The following is a 16,163-nucleotide window of genomic DNA, read 5'->3' as shown; positions in this document are numbered from 1 at the left end:
CTTGAAAGAGAGGCCAATGGGGTAGAGTCCACCACCTCAGGGTAGCACTTTGGAGGAGGGAACACAAGCATGACCCAGCCTGGAATTCGTGAGCCTGAGGAACCCAGATCCCCACCCCAGCCCTGAACAAAGCACCTGCATTCCTGTATACTCAAGGGTTACCTCTGCAGAGAAGCCAGCTCTGTGAGCAGAGCCAAGACCAGTAGGAAGGCTACAGGCTGATACACCCTAGAACAGTAGTTAACCTTGTGTGTGTGTTGGGGTGGGGGTAGGGACATCTAATGACCCTTTCATAGGGATTACCAAAGATGATTGGAAAACACAGATTTTTTTTACATTATCATTCATAATAGTAGTAAAACCATAGTTATGAGGTAGCAACAAAAATAATTTCATGACTGAGGGTCACCACAACATGCGGAACTTTTTAAAGGGCCACAGCATTAGGAAAATTGAGGACTACTGCTCTAGAGTGTATATATGCATCCATCCAGAAAATTTAAACTAAGGTGTCAGTGCTATGGACCACTGTTCCATCTGCCTACGAAGTGCCACAGAAATGGCCCTGCCTTCTGGACTCANTCTGAAGCCAGACCCCTCCCTACTTCATGGCCAGGGAGGTCACAGCTGATGGACATTAAGTTCCCTTCTGCTGCCCACCAGCCCTTTTTGCATGTCCTTAGTTCCAAGTGTCATCTNAAACCCTCATAGGATCTGGANAAGATGCTCAGGTCTCCAGGCTGCACTTGAGTCCCTCAACTTGTGGGGCCTTATCAATTTTCCCAGTCTCTCCCCAGTGGATTCTCTGGTAGCCCCCTCATGCACCCAGCCCCAGGGCCATAAATGAGTCACTAACCTCCTGCTCCAAGGATAGTGTTCCTCACTTTCCAATGCCTCTTGGTCTTGCTGTGACAAGGCTGGAACTTAGAAAAGGTTCCCTTCCCTGATGTCACTAGGCCCGCCCTAAAGTCTTTTCCCCTCCCTTTTATCTTCTGCTGCTTGGGGCTTGTTTTCAAGAATGAGATGGTGGTCCCAGCACAAAGGACTCATTTCACACTCTTCTGGGAATCCCACCAGGGGTAGTGGGGGACTGCAAGTCTGTCCCACAGAGGAGGTCCCAGAGGCTTCTTGAGAATAAAGGCCAGTGTGTNTAGTCCTGGGTGCTGGGCATTGAGAGCCTCTGACCAGCCTATTTGGGGGAAGGACCATTTAGACTACCAATCACTAGGGGCTGGGGTCTGCAACCTCCATTCCCTTCTTTCTTGTTCACACTAGAACTAGGAGCAGGCCCATGCCCACACCACTTACACCTTCCTGAGCCGCTCCTGCCTGTGTAGGTNGGGAAAGCTCTGCTCTCAATGAAGCTCTCGTGATCCATCTTGAACACCCCATGGTCTCACCTTGTAACTCTCGGCAAGGTGGCCCAGTAGACCAGGTCAGGGATAAAAGGCCCCCTACTCCCACTTGAAAGCATGGCTCATGACCCAGCCACTCTAGGGTTCCCATGGGTCTAGTGGAGCGTCAGTTTGGTCTTCAACTACACATGGGCTCCAAACCATGATGTGAGATCTAGGGTCACAGTCCCTACAGACCCTCCCACAGTCAGATAAAGGTTGTAATCTCTGAGTACATGCATCTGTGGCCGTAGCTCACAGGAATCTTGAAATACCTGTGTGTATCCACACACAGCTCAGGTCTCCTCTCTGCACTGAGTCTCGGGTGGACTACCCTGTACTTTCTACCTCCTACTACCTAGAAATGCCCTGGCAGCCCCTGTACCAGCCCCNCGGTTCTGCTTTCCCTGTACCTAGCAATGGCATGTGTACACCCATTACCACNCTCTGAGATCCATGTCATAACCCCTGCAAACTAAGTCAGAACAGAGTGCCCTGGAGCCTGCTCACCTTTCTCCTGACCACAGCCCTGACAGTAGGAATACTAACATGGGANTAACAATTTCAGTGGGCAAATGTGATGATGGGGGCGCAGACACTCAGGATATTGTCTTAATGGTTTCAANGGAAAGGGGCTGACCTCTGTGTCTTGTCTGGCCATTTGGGGCAGGAAATCTGGAGTGAAGCCTGACTTGAGACTGATAACCTTGCCTGCCCAGAATCCCTTGATGCTAAAACCCACACTTCCAACAGCTGGCCAGAGGCCCAGATCAATTTCAGCCAAACAAGCACTAACTCCACCCAGGACACTTGGGAGACAGAGCTTGCCTGACCCATGCAGGCTGGAAAGGCTCAAGAAGTAGTGGTGATATAGGCCTNCCCCTAGAAAATCCTGCCATTGCTAGGTACAGAGGAAGCAGACTGTTGGGCTNGTACAAGGGCTCCCAGGGCATTTCCAGGCAGCATAAAGTATCAGAACTCCTTGGTCCTTTAGTGCTGCCCACAGACAAACTCCTCTGCAGGCCACATACAGGAGGGTCCATACTATCCCACTGGACATCCCTGGGCCAAAGCCAGGATAGGAGACAAGAGGCCAAGCTATAACTTGCCCCAAGGATGTGGAGTCTCTGGAGACAAGCCTACCACCCAGGCCACTAACATGGCCCAGGAAAGGCTATCCACTCAAGCCACNAGCCGAGAGCCAGCCCAAGATACCACTCCTTTCTCCTTCCTCACCTTCCTAGCTACATGACTAACCACAGACATCCAAGGCTGCTCAGCCTCTTGCCAGGTCACCTAGGCCGACAATGTCTGACTTAAGTCTAACCAGGCCTCCCTGAAGCCCAAGCTGTCCCTGCCATGTGTTTGTTTACATATATCCAAGAGAAGGGCCCTCCAGACCTTGTTTATAGAATATAGTCTGACAAGTTCNCTACATACAGGCTGCAAGCAGCAGCCAAAGGCCATACCTAGAACCTTGCCCTGGGCTTTACTTACGCTGTCCTTTAAGGCATTAGACATGTGGTATAGAGGNCTCTGGATTATGTTAAAACAAGCCTCAAAACGTGCAGCTCCTGTACTCAACATAGCACCAGGAACCTGTCAGTAGCTAGGGCTGTTTGCCACTCCCAAACGATCTGAGGCAGGCAGCTTCCTGGACCAGAACCAATAGATGTCATTCCTCTTATATCACCTTATGTCCAGCAAATCAAGGACTCCTTCATTCTGGGGATATTCCAGTTTCAGTGAGGTTCTTCCTCCGTGTTCAGACTTCCTTGACTTCTTTCTGTGTACTCAACAACCCCATGTCTTCTCACCCCAAGTCTCTGACCTCTGATGTCATCTATTAGTGGTTACTCTATCAGGCACAAGTCCTGGGTATCTTCCCTAGCTCGGAGATGTCCTGTTACATGACTACTGAGTAGTGTCATGTCCACNTGAGGACAAAGCAATCCCAGAGGATTCCCCAAACTTNAGCCCTATCAGTTCTGCGGAGAACCATGAATCCCCATGGGGGGAGGGGGTGTGAAGCAAGCACTAGAAACTTAGGGCCCAGACAGAAAGTAGGAGCAAACATGACAGACACACAAACCACAGAACTTCAGGTCATGCACTGCTGGTCAAACTGAGGGTCAGACAGGAGTGGGTATAAGGAGACAGAGACCCCAGCTGGTCTCTCCAGCCACAGCACACAGCAGTCACAGAATCCTAGGAGGGGACGGCTGTCACACCAACCACTGATAACACATGGGTCTCAACTGCAGTGTTCCACAAAATCCACAGGGCAATAAGTGGGGTCATCTGGAAGGACAGCTGCATGCTGAGGGAGACATGACCAAGTGTGCTCTGAGCAGCCTGAGCAGGCTGGGAGAAGGCCTGGGCTGTCACAGACACAATACATGGCAAATACTAACAGGTGCTCTGCCCGGATGGAGGGTCCCCATTAAGATGCCTGACCCTGGCAGTGGCAGCTGGCCCCTGAGCATCCCCTCCATGCTCAGGCTCCCCTGTACCAGGTGGGAGCGGCAAATATGTGGGAAATGCTCCTGGCCCCTTTNCTCTCCTTTCCTCATTTCTGAGCTGTCGAGGGCTGGCCAAGTTCAAATCAGGTGTCCAAGGAGGACCAGAGCCCAGTCTGCTTTGTGTGGCCATCTGTGGAGAGTTTGTCCCATTTAACTGAGGGCTGGACAGGCTGATGCAGGAAAGGCAGAGGGTCACAAGGTGAGTTTCACAGCACAGGCCACAGGCTGTGGACTTAGGTGAGGGTGTCGGTGGCAGTGTGAGCTCCAGTATTGCTTTTGTCATCTCATTTCCAGCTTTAAGGCTCCAGGCACTTTCTTCAAGAAGAAAGAACTAGCAGACCTTTCAAATTTAAAAAGACATTTCAACGAAAGCAGATGTCTGACTTGGCTGACATTGCACAGGGCTGCAGTCCCAGGCTGTGCTAGGGCTGCAGAGACAGTGCCTGGGTCCCAAGAACCCAGAGTCCAGGAGGGCTGCTCAGAGGACCCAAGAGGCAGGTGGATGACATGTCCCCTGAGGTCTAAGAGAAAGCCAACCCACACCAGGCAGGCAGCACCAACTCGAGTCCTGCCTGAGCCACTGTCTTCACACTGAGGTCAAATGCAGGAGGAANAAGAAGGGCGAAGTGCAAACACAGCGGTCCCCAGCAGGGCTGGGCTAGGGTGCTAGGCTCCTACCAGTTCTGGTTGTCCCAGCCCTCATCAGCCGTGGATGGGGCTGCCTTCTTGGTGGCCTTTGCCCTGCCCTCCCCACTGGCTCCCTCCCAGCTCTCCCAGCCATCGCTATTGCTGTTCTTGTTGTTGGATGCGGAACCTGAGCCCCAAACGTCCCAGCTGTCCGAGCTCCTCCTTCCTGTTGAGGCGTCTGCACAGGTCCAGCTGTCACTGCTTGGGGACTTGGCCTTGGGAGGCTCAGCACTCCCAAAGGTCTCCCAGAAGCTCTGGTCTATGTTGCTGTTCTGAGAGTTGTCTCCGCTGCTGTTCTGGTAGCTGTGGCCCTCTAAGGGTCTATTACAGAAAGGACAAAATCTCAATAGTTGTCACAGAAAGACACTTGTGCTGTTTGTATTCCTCAAGCTGCCCAATCTGCTCAAGTCTCAGGGCTCTTTAGAACAAGACCCACTCACTGCTTCACATGCCCAGCCTACATTTGACCAAGGTGTGGCCAAATGCCTGTAACAGCTCTATGCCCTCTTCCTGGCCAGGAGGAGGCTGCTGCCTTTCCTGGTGCTTCGTAGCCACCCTGGCAGAGTCAGAGCAGCCCAGCAGGTGAGGGACCGAGACTTGGCCTTGTAAGGTACTGAGGACAAGCAGCTTCTTGGAAGGGAGGGATTGTCTCTTGCTACCCTCACTCCCATCTATCACTCAAACTACAGCGTGTTTGCTAGGGTGCTAGGAAAGAAGATGCAGCCTTCTGCTCATGATCCAGGGGCCCTGGTAGTGGGGGTAAGAGGGCAGTCACTGTGCCTCTAGTAAAGAACTGTGTGTACCACACTGGGCAGAGGGTGNTGGGCCAGGCCACCAGCTCTCTCTCATGGAGCCCAAGGGACCCAGGGCCTTGGGTGAGGACGTGGACTACCTGTCTGAAGTGTCTTCAGCTTTCCCAGAGAAGAAAGTGGTGACATCACGCCATCCCTTACTGCCAACTCCCTGGACCTGGAAGGAGACATGAAACAAAGTTGGGGCCCCACTCTACACAGCACCTCTGGCTCTAAAACATCAACAAAAATGGATGCTGCTCTGCTAAGACAAAACTTGGAGGAGTGTCACATACAGATACACACACACTTGTGNACAGTAACACAGCAGCAGTGCTGAAGAACACTAGTTGTTGGCTGTTTAGTTTGCTGTGAACATCTCTCTCTGCCTTCTTCGCAGACATTTCTGTGATAGCTGGGAAAATGCCACATAGATAATGAAAGGCATGGCCTTCCTGATGTCACAACACTTGAGACACTTTCAGAGCTGTGGGCCACTACAGGCCTTGTCTTTACTACAATGCAATGAAAGTCTTCAGGAGATATTCTCTATTGCCNTTGTGTTGTGAAAGCTGATGACCTCACTCCCATCCCACCAGGCCCCGAGGTCACAGGACCAGCAATAGCTGACAATGGCACTTACCAAGGGACAGGCCAATGGCAGCAAGACAGAGAAGAAACACAGGTTAGTGGCTGGCAAGTCCCCAACAACCAAGCTGTTTCCATATTCCTTAAGCCCTCAGAAACCAGAGGGCAGTGGCCACTGCCTCAGCTGGCCCAGGACCCTGTGGGGCTCCGTGCCTGGAATATGGAGACTGGCTTGGGCTGTGCTGCAGTCAGCAGGGTAGCCCTACCTTGGATGCCAACTGAGAGACCCCACTGGACACATCATCAAAAATCCTTCCCTCCTTCACCTGTGCAATTTAAAGGGCATCGTTAGGAAGACTGCAAGTCCAGACTGCACAAAGACCTGTCACATTAAGCTCCCAAAGTTCTACCAGGAGCCCATCTGGCTTCAGCTCCATAAAACCTCATCAAACCACACGACTCTGGGACGTCTGGAGAAGCCAACTGCTGCCCAGACTCCTGCTGTGAGGAAGGTTGGGGACTACTCACTCCTACTTCTGCAGATAGTCAACACCACTGCCTATGGCCTGGCCGCTGAAGTAAAACAGAAGGAAGAGAAGGACACCCTTGGGATGTCCTTGGGAACTGACTAGGAAGACTAAGAAAAAGAAGCCCAAGACCATCTGGACCAGAGAAAATTAGAGGCAAGATTTTGTTGATCCCCAGTGTACCCATTTCCCAGATAAGTAAAGAGCCTCAGTGGGACACACCAGCACCTTGATTTTTGGTGCCACCCATACCTTCTCCTGTGCAGGCTTGAGAACATTCTCATTCAGGCTGTGGCCCAACTCCGAAGCCTGTGGGAAGAGATGTCGTGTAAGCTCTGCATATAGCAACCATTAGCTGCTGGTCAGTAAGCACAGGACAGCACAAGCTTTGCCAACAGAGAGGGAGGCAGTGGGATGTGGGCCCACATGGGAAGCAATGTCACACAAGTGACACCAGAATGGAAGAGTCACGCTATGAAGGGAGCTCCCTCATACTGCTGGAAGCAGCTCTGGCTCTGGTCCACGAGTCAGGAGAATGGACACAGATCTAGCTGCAGGCAACTCTTCATCCATCTCCTGAAGGAGGCACTGAATGAAACTCATTTGGGAGAGAAGCGTATGGGAGGCGGGGTGGAGGGAAGGAAGAGAAACAGCAGAAAGGGCCACGAAGCTTTGAGCCAACNCAGGAAGTGACTTGCCTGGACCTCCACCTCAAGGCAAGACCAAATAAAAGCTTGAAGGGAGATAATTCATTAACCTNGGAAGGCTCTTTTCCAGTAGGGTATAATTCCAGCTGCTATTTGGTTTGGGATAATTAAACCATGAAATGAAAACTGAACCAAGCAGTCTTTCTCTCCAGAGCTCATTGGGCCCAGACGTGGGATGTTGATCTTGGGGAAGATGAGCTTCCAAGACCAACAGGCCAAGGTGTGAGTGCAGCACACACAGGTGACCCAAGCAGAAAGGAAGATACAGCCAGGAGCAATGCGCATGCTCAACAGACATAGGGCAGCATGCACCAGCACAAACAGGGTTTTACCGGCTCTGACTGCTGCTTGTAACCCCAAAACTTGACCCAGTAGGCACGAAGGCAGTTACAGAGAAAGAGCAGGTGTGGGAGTCGCATTAGCAACGCCCACAAGTGGCAGAGAACACACCCCTCACCATAGCCTTTTTCTTTTCTTTTTATTAATAAAAAGGGTCTCATGATGCAGTCCTTAACGGATCCTCGGCTGCCTGGTTCCTGGGACTGCAGTGGTTACCACACCAGCCTGAACTACTTTTTACCTGCAGCAGACCCGCGGCAGTCTGTTCTGGGCCCTGGCATAATTTTTTTCTCTGCTCCAAACTTAGAAGCTCTGAGGCAAAGCTAGGAAGACTTCTCCTAGGTGGTTACTAGGAGTGCGGGGCTGGAAGAGGCCCTGAGAAGCAGAAATGTACATGAATAGAGTGCTGCAGGACACAAGGACCTAAACTCCTGCCCATCTCACCATGGCGACCAGAGCTCTAAGCATGGCAACTATTATACTCAGCTTGGAATAAAAATAAACTGCCAAGCCAGAGACTGTAAGAGCCAGCCATACAATCCAAGCTGCCAAGTGAGGGTGTGGTGACACCTGTCCAGGTGAACAGACCGAGGCTGAGAGCCATGGCCTAGGCAATCCTTCCCATTTGAGACAGCTGTGGTACTATGGCTTCATGTCTNTCGGTGGCTATGGCAGACAGGGNTGAGGAAGCCCTGAAATGAGCACACTGCGAGGACAGAAGAGGACCTTCTTCAGGACTACAACTTTAGACCCCGAGCACCAGCCTAGCCCAGGGTGCTTCCAGACACTGCATATGATATAAGACTAAAGTTGCTGGGTTTTGCTTTTTGTTTTTATTTGTTTTTCCTTCCTTTTTGTTTTTTTGAGACAGGATTTCTCTGTGTAGCCCCGACTGTCCTGAAACTAGTTCTGTGGACCAAGCTAGCCTTCAACTCAGAGATCCACCTGCCCCTGCCTCCCAGGTGCTGGGATTAAAGGTGTGCGCCACCACCCGGCCAGACTAAGTGAGAGAGCTTCTCTTTACCTTCTGACTTGCTTGAGATCCAAATTTTGTAGCCTAGAAGGAAAACAAAAGCAGCACTTTGAAGTCAAATGTCGTGACCCTGACCATAGAGGCTTCATTTACATGGGGCCCAGGTGGAAGCCCTGGCAAGCACCCAGGAAGTAAGCACCAACCTGACAGCAGGTCTAAGGGCCAGGTTGCTGCTGCTTAGACTTGGGTAGATCTGGCTTAGCAGATATTGTAACAAGCCCACAAACTGGTGGTGGTAGGACATGTTTGGGTCCAGCAGTCACTCCTGCCCTACTGGTCCAACATGGAGGCCTAGCATATGAAAAGGTAGGCCCACCTAGAGAGGTCCAAGCTGGAAGGGATCCAGATCTCCCTAACACCAGCCTTTCTAGAGATGAGGAAAAATACCTTGTCAGCAGTCAGTAACTGCTGCATGGCAAATGGGCAGGGAGGATAGACAGAAGGCTTCCAGCTTGTTTGGACGGCCATGGGCACTGCTGGTCTGAGCCCTGTGGACCACTGGACCAACTTATCTCTACCCCTTTTCCTCTTTGTACTATTGCCACACAGCCCAACCCCAGGCCCAAAGCCTAGACACCTTCTGGCTTCTATCAGTGATTGCCAGGTCAGAGTCAGACATGCTCCCCACACGGCACGGTCTATCTCTATTCCATCTAGGACCCTCAAGTTCTCCTCTCATTTTAGGTAAAGGTGAGCCAGAGGAGCTAAACTATTTTAAGACTGAAGACCCAACGGCAGAAATTCAGGCATGGGCACTCATCAGCTATTCACCCACAAGAAATCAAGTCAACCTCTGCAAGCAGTTTGTCCCTGACACACACACACACACACACACACACACACACACACACACACACACCTTCGCTATAGTTAGGGTTCCTAGGCCATCCTGCAGTGGACAAGGTCCATGCTTGTCTGCCTGAAGGACCCCAGGACCCGTCTCCCAGAGCCGCAGGCCTGGAGTGGACAACATGCACCTCACAGTTACTTACACCCTCCTTTGCTGCAGATGCAAACTTGCTCGCCCCAGTGGTAAAACTGCTCCAGCCCTGAGAAAACAACAGGAAATGATGAGGCTTTTCTAGACCCTGTGCATGCCAGTCTCAACATTTTAGCACAGGAAGGTTCCACAGAAGGCACCTCCAATACCTCCACAGCTCTTGTGACCAGCCAAAAGCCACCAAGTGCTACAGTATCCACACTCCCCTTGCCAGCTGCAGCACACAGCACAGTCCTGCACAAAAGGAGGAACTCAAACACCAACCACAGCACAGGATGGCTACCAGGCCTCTTGAGCAGCCCTAAAAGGGAGTTGGTGAGCTTGTGCTCACGTCTGTCCTGCCTCCTTCCTGCCTCCCAGGGGAGCAGACCGTGCTGGGCAGAGGTTGCAGGTTTCCTCTANGTTCAGTTGTCTCCTCACCAATACCTTCCAATGTAAATTAAAGCTTCTTCAATATAGAAACATCCCATTTAAACCAAAGCTGGCCTTCTCCCCTAGCCCTCGAGATAGTGCAGAAGAACCACTACCCTTCAGGAGACATCTATATTCAGGGNTCTTCCTTTAAAAAGGTTATCAGCAGAAGACAGGGAGTACAGATGCCAAATGATGAGGGGCTTTAAATAAAACTCTACAGGGCCTAACATGGTGGAGCACACCTTTCATCCCCNCACTTGGGAGGCAGACGCAGATGGGTCTCTGAGTTTGAAGACAGTCTGGTCTACAAAATGAGCTGTCAAAAAAACAAAGAACTCTACAACAGCCATAGGCCTTACGATAAAATCCTGCTTTTCTGCCCTAAAAACAACCTGTGTGAAAGCAGAAGAGTGACTGTAGCTGCTATGGTCCTGTAAGCAAATCTTTGGTTTTTCAGATAGGTTCTCACTGGGTAACCCAGGCTGGCTTCAGGCTCACTCAGTTTCCCTACTTGCTTCAGCTTCTCCAGACCTAGGGGTACAGGTATACACTACAATATTCAATTTCACTTTTAAAACAGTTTGAACCAGGCACAGTGATTCATGCTTGGAATCCCAATAAGCAGGAGGATGAAGCAGGAGAATCACTGCAAATTCAAGACCAGCCTGGTCTACACATAAGTTCACAGAGCTACAAACTAGACATGTCATTTAAAAAAAAAAAAAAAAGGAAAGAAAAAGGTTAAAAAAAATTCACTCATTAAGGAATAAACACTCAGGATACAAAAGACAAGGGTGATGTCAGTCTTCCATCTGTGCCATCTAGACTGCAGTGCGCATGTGCTGCAGCAACGCAGATGCTTGCCTTCTTCCCCTCTCACAGCATCTCATCTATTCCTTGCGCACCCTACTTAGTTATACGTATTTTGAAGATCTGGTATCATAAGCACAAAAAGCCTTTCCTCTTTTTTTATTAGGTTTGTTGTTGTTTTGTTTTTAGAGACAGAGTCTCTCTGTGTAGCCCTGGCTATCCTGGAACTCGCTGTGTAGACCAGGTTAGTCTTGAACTTAAGAGAACCCCCTGCCTCTGCCTCCTGAGTGTTGGGACTAATGGTGCATCCCACAATCTCTCTTTTCACTTTCAGCATTCAGCCCACTTAGTGCAGCCCCTGCCAGGCCTCCAGGGTGTGTGCATTTATGATTGCTACAGAACACAACACCGCAATGAACAAAAGTAGCTTAAACATTACTTTCCTCGGAAAAACAAGCCTAGGATGCCATACCCTGAACTTCAGACCCGGAGTTCCAAGTTGCCTTGAAAGCAGACAGATGCCCCCAAACCCTAACACTACACCACACCCCAGTAGAATGCCAAAAAACTTGAGCAGCCTCTGCTCAGGGCCTCACTTTCTGAGTCAGTCTACCCAACACAGGCCAGGAGGCTGGGTCAGCCTTCTGCTGGGCTCAGGATATACCCTGGAGATAAGAGGAAGACAGGCTCCATAGAAAACCTTTAGTTCTTTGAGGAAATCTACCTTGGCAAATTTGATGTGCGTGTTATGACCTGAAGTGGCTGAATACCTTTGGGATATGAATATAAGGCCTTTTTTTTTTTTTTTAAAGGAGGTAAACAAGAAGAGGCCTTTAATCAGATGAAAAGGTATGTGCCCAGGACCACCCACACTGCCAATATCTAGCCATTGGACAACCCCCTTAGCTATGTCTGGGGCAGCAGGCACTCTGCAGATCCTAGGCCTTCTTACCGAGTACAGAGATGACATGGCATTGTTGAGGAAGTCATCTTCTCTCTTCTGAGGTGGCACTGTGTTCCCAAACCCTACATAGCGATTCTCCTGAGCACTGAAGATAAACAGACATCACAACCACAGCCATGAACCTTGCCACTCCTCAACAGTGAGAGCTTGGTCACTCGGAGAGATGCCCCTCCCTCTCACAGGACACCCTGCATTCTGGACAACAGGCACAGGAGCTATACAGATACTTTCTACCACATGATCTGAGGTTCCACAGCAAGACCTATAACCCCTGGTAAGTGGGGTTACTGAAAACATCAAGCATCACTTACAGGCCAGGTGATTCCAGGAAGAAAATACATCATCTTTAATACTGGATTTCTCTCCACATTCAAAACCTCCACTCAAACCTAGGCCATCTTGGGGCCTGCCACAAGTGGACCCCAGATTACACATACTGTGGACACATACAGAAGGAGTGGGCCCAGCTTAACCTAAGGAAAGAGTCCAACCTAACNGAGTAAACCCTGCAGGGTGGCCTGTCAAAGATGCTCCCAACTGCCTTCTGCTACCCCCAGCTGGAGAGCCTTACCCCTGGTAGGAACCCAGGTCATCATTCAGCCAATCTTCAAAAGCCTTGTCCCCAGAGGCAGATGCATTCTGTGGCTGGCCAGAGGGTCTGAAGTAGAAGGTTAAAGGTCAGTAAGGCTTCAACACACCAAATGAAACCACACAGTCTGTGACAAGGACTTTTCATATCATATTTGGGGTCAAAGAGGTACCAGCTCTGACCCATAAGAAACTCAGGCACAGCTAAAGTCGAGTGGTTCTCTGTATCAATCTAACAGCTGACAATAAACTCTGGTCGTGCCAGGAATGGCAGTCAGGGTTCAGATTTGGGAAATACACTGGTGTTATGTCATCAGTGGTGCTATGACCTGGTTATGTTCTACGGGACCTGGAAGACGAGCTGTCATCCCGTGCCATCTTGGGGCCTACACTATAGTGTGACCAACAGCTCACTGAAGAGTGACCACATGAGGTAAAAGCATGGCCCACATCCCCACAGGCACTGTCCAAAGGGTTGTGTGACACACCTGCAAGAAGAGGAAGGAACCCTTCTGCAGAATAGGGCAAGATGCTACTTCTTATGGGGTAAATTTTTACTACAAGTTTACATCCTTTCAGAAATGTTAAAAAGCTACTTTTTTCTCTGACTTCTGGGAATGGCTCACAACTGAAGCTGTTCCCACAAGTGTAGTAAATGAGGTTTCTATGGAGTTCCTAAGCTACCACTAACGTGAGGGTGAAGCTGAGGTCTGACCAGCAGGCCAGAGGAGCTACCGGTGGGCAGTGAACTGCAGTGTCTTGGGCTGAGGTGGGGTCCAGTTCTGTGCAGGCGATGACTCCAGAGACCACTCTTTACCTTCTGCCAAAGTAGCCACCTAACAAGATGAGACAGGTCATGAGGAGATAGACCACCTACTCAAACACCATAAGCCAGTACCACCACGCTATGAACCAGGGCTCCCATGACAATGAAAGTAAGTGTCGGTGAGCTATGGATCCAACTTCAAATGCACAAGGACTCATTTATCTGACCCCCAGAGGGGCTCTAAGTTAAGACAGCCAAATCCTTAGAGCGTCTGCAGCTAAGCCATCCTTTTAAGGCACTTACTCCTCACTGTTCCTCTCCTCCTTGGATTGTAGACCATTTGCATTCCCTCTGGGCAGGAAGAGCCTGCCACAGGGTTAGTAGGGGCCACTTGTTCTGGCCTGTTCTTGGACAGTGCATGGCCTCCATAGACGTTCAAAGTGAGAAGAAAAACCTGCCTCCCAAAGCCGCTGAAGCCCCATCTGGCCACCAGCAAGGTGTGCTTTGTGTTCATCTCTCTATGTGGAGCCAGCCAGGCACTGAAGCCCCATCTGGCCCCTATCAGCGTGTGTGCTCAGTGTTCATCTGTGTGGCCAGCCAGGCAGGCCCTTACCTTATCCCTGAAGAGCGCGGCGGCTCTGCTGCTGTACTTGTCCTGCAGTGACCAGCTAGGCTCATAGTCGTCCTGTGTCTCCAGGAACTCTCGGAACTTAGCATTCCCACCAGCCTTCATCTTCTCCAGCTCAATGTCCTTCCATTTGTCCATTGTAACAGAGCGCACAAAGCTAGAAACCAGATGTCTGATCTGATTACCAAACCCAAGGAGACCCGACTAGCCTCCCAACCCAAGATCACATCCTGAGCTAGATACGGGTGCCTCCTGTATGGAGGTAAAAGCCGAAGCAGCTTCACAGAGGCAAGCCGGACAGCAGCTGATGCTTGTGGNCAGTGTTAGCGGAGCGAGGACCACCTTATGGTGGAGAACACCCCCTAACATCCTATCAGACAGCATCTGGGCAGCAGGCCCACAACGTGGAAAGTAGGATAGAGCAGGATGTGCAGGGCCGAGTGGTTCAACACTGACCTGAGGTGCACCCCAAGCCCACGGTGTCTCCCAGAGCATTCCAGGCAGATCCAGATGCCATAAGTCACGCTGACCCACTGAGGATTGAACGCACCACACTCAAAGCAAACCTGCAAAGGGGGTAGGGTGGCACACGCAACTCACCAAGCAGCTCAGGGCAGGATTAGGACCCCGAAGACATAAGAGACGCCCCAAAAGGATGCAGAAGAGTGGTGGACCACATGTGCACAGACTAACTAAAGGGCTCGTACCCATAAGCTTAATAAGGCTGCTCAGGTTGGTCAAAGGAGTTCAGACTGTTCTGGAGGTGGCAGTAGCTGCCCAGGAACTGGCATGAAGATACAGAACCTCTGATGAGAAATGTATTTAGAAAGCAGACCAAGCATCCTTAGCACAACCTGAGCGATGCGCCAGAAATCCCACTNCCCAAGCCACACTAGTGAGCACCAGGAACTACTAGCTGCTCCCCTGTGCCGTGGTCAGTCTCTCCAAGGAGGGACACAGCCACCGCTGCATGTGACACCAAGATGCTCATCAGCCCAGAGGTCATACTCACATTGTTCTCATCCTGTGCCCGGACTTCCTTAAGAACTTTCCTGGTTCTTGGGCTGGCCATGGTGCTGCAAGGAGGAAAACAAGCCCTTACAACGAGTTACTCTGCAAGGAAGAAAATGAACCAGCAGTGCAATAACATTATGTAATGCTTTCTTCCTAAGATCTAACAGCGGTAGCCTTGCACAGTNCAGGAGCCATTTACCAAGGAGGCTCTTCTCAGTGAGGAGGGACACCTTAGGGCACAACTAGCAGTCAAGTAGTGAGGAACAACACAGAGTACAAGTTTAGCCATTATGTGCCACCAGGCAGAATAACTGATAAAAAGCTGTCATTTGTAGTAAAACTCACAAGGAGTAGCCTTATTAAACCCATGAAGATTGACTGCTCAATCTTTTTCCCCCACACAAAAGAGCAGTGCCCTGATGAGAAGAGGGTACTCTGCACTTCCTCTCTCCCAGCGCTCCAAGTCGGGGTAGGAAGTAGGAAGCCCTCAGACTGCAGCAAGGGGCAAGGAAGTATTCCTGGCAATGGTGTTAAGATAGCCTATAAATGGGTCCTCTATGAGGACATCTGGACAGATAAACNTGAGTAATGCAGACATAGGACATAATAATAAATGCTGACCACCTGCCTAGGGCCATTGGTGAGGACAGCAATGAGGCTCAGCTAAAATGAAAATCTCATTTCCTGTACATGTCTCCCCCTTCCTTCTTTTCATGTGTACCTGTGTACACACGTGTGGAGTCCAGAGGAGGACATAGATTGTCTTCTATAGATTTCTAACCTATTCCCTTGGCATACTGAGGCTGGGAGCAAGCTCGCAGAATCTTCTTATCTCCATCTTCCAAAGTTGAGGTTTTAGACACATGTGCAGTTACGCCTGGCTTTTATGTAGGTACTAAAGATTTGAACACAGAAAGCGCTCTCACCTACAGAACTGTTTCCCTAAACCCTATTCATTTCTCTNTATCTGCCAGTTTCAGCAATGTTTGACTTTTAACTAACTGGTGGGCCATTTAATTCGGGACTAGGAAAATAAACCCAAAGGAACGGACTGTGCCAACCACAAGGTTGGACATAAACTAATCCCAGTGGTATGGCACACACCAGCACTGAGGGGACTGGATGCAGGACCTGGGCCTCTAGCCTACCAGTCAGGTGTGGTCACCCATCCCAATGGATTNATGCTGTTGCCTCTCATTCACAGGACAACACACANACAAACAACAGACTAACACTCTGTGTGATAGAAGCTACAGGTTTTCAGTGTTGTCACCTTGCTACTCGCTGTTAGACTGAAAGTGACCATTCTCTATTCATGAGGTAGGCAGAGTATTAATGTGAGGTTCACATAAAAGTCAAAACAAAATGCCTCCGCCGTATATCCTGTACTG

The 16,163-nt window shown here is 50.3% G+C and overlaps 1 protein-coding gene across 9 annotated transcripts in view; it reads right to left on the bottom strand.

Moving 5' to 3' along the window:
* Positions 1 to 3,494: 3,494 nt before the first annotated feature.
* Positions 3,495 to 16,163, bottom strand: part of Arfgap1 (ADP ribosylation factor GTPase activating protein 1) — a 15,238-nt gene continuing 2,569 nt past the window's right edge. For 3 of the 9 annotated variants that reach the window (XM_029473768.1, XM_029473766.1, XM_029473767.1), the window contains 13 exons: positions 14,771 to 14,834; positions 14,215 to 14,324; positions 13,744 to 13,915; positions 13,100 to 13,200; positions 12,348 to 12,434; positions 11,765 to 11,861; positions 9,581 to 9,637; positions 8,580 to 8,612; positions 7,549 to 7,578; positions 6,762 to 6,818; positions 6,249 to 6,308; positions 5,496 to 5,572; positions 3,495 to 4,924 (listed from right to left, as the gene is read on the bottom strand). In XM_029473768.1, the coding sequence (XP_029329628.1) occupies positions 4,591 to 4,924; positions 5,496 to 5,572; positions 6,249 to 6,308; positions 6,762 to 6,818; positions 7,549 to 7,578; positions 8,580 to 8,612; positions 9,581 to 9,637; positions 11,765 to 11,861; positions 12,348 to 12,434; positions 13,100 to 13,200; positions 13,744 to 13,915; positions 14,215 to 14,324; positions 14,771 to 14,830 (1,275 nt within the window). In that variant the 5' untranslated portion in view covers positions 14,831 to 14,834 and the 3' untranslated portion in view covers positions 3,495 to 4,590. Of the gene's footprint in view, positions 4,925 to 5,495; positions 5,573 to 6,248; positions 6,309 to 6,761; positions 6,819 to 7,548; positions 7,579 to 8,579; positions 8,613 to 9,580; positions 9,638 to 11,764; positions 11,862 to 12,347; positions 12,435 to 13,099; positions 13,201 to 13,743; positions 13,916 to 14,214; positions 14,325 to 14,770; positions 14,835 to 16,163 lie in introns of those variants that run through there. The other 6 variants (XM_029473774.1, XM_029473772.1, XM_029473776.1 and 3 more) reach the window with 4 other exon arrangements.

Source organism: Mus caroli, chromosome 2 (genome assembly GCF_900094665.2).
Source record: "Mus caroli chromosome 2, CAROLI_EIJ_v1.1, whole genome shotgun sequence".
NCBI lineage: Eukaryota > Metazoa > Chordata > Mammalia > Rodentia > Muridae > Mus > Mus caroli.
The sequence above is the reverse complement of the archived record's forward strand: the minus strand, read 5'-3'. Positions and strand labels throughout refer to the sequence as shown.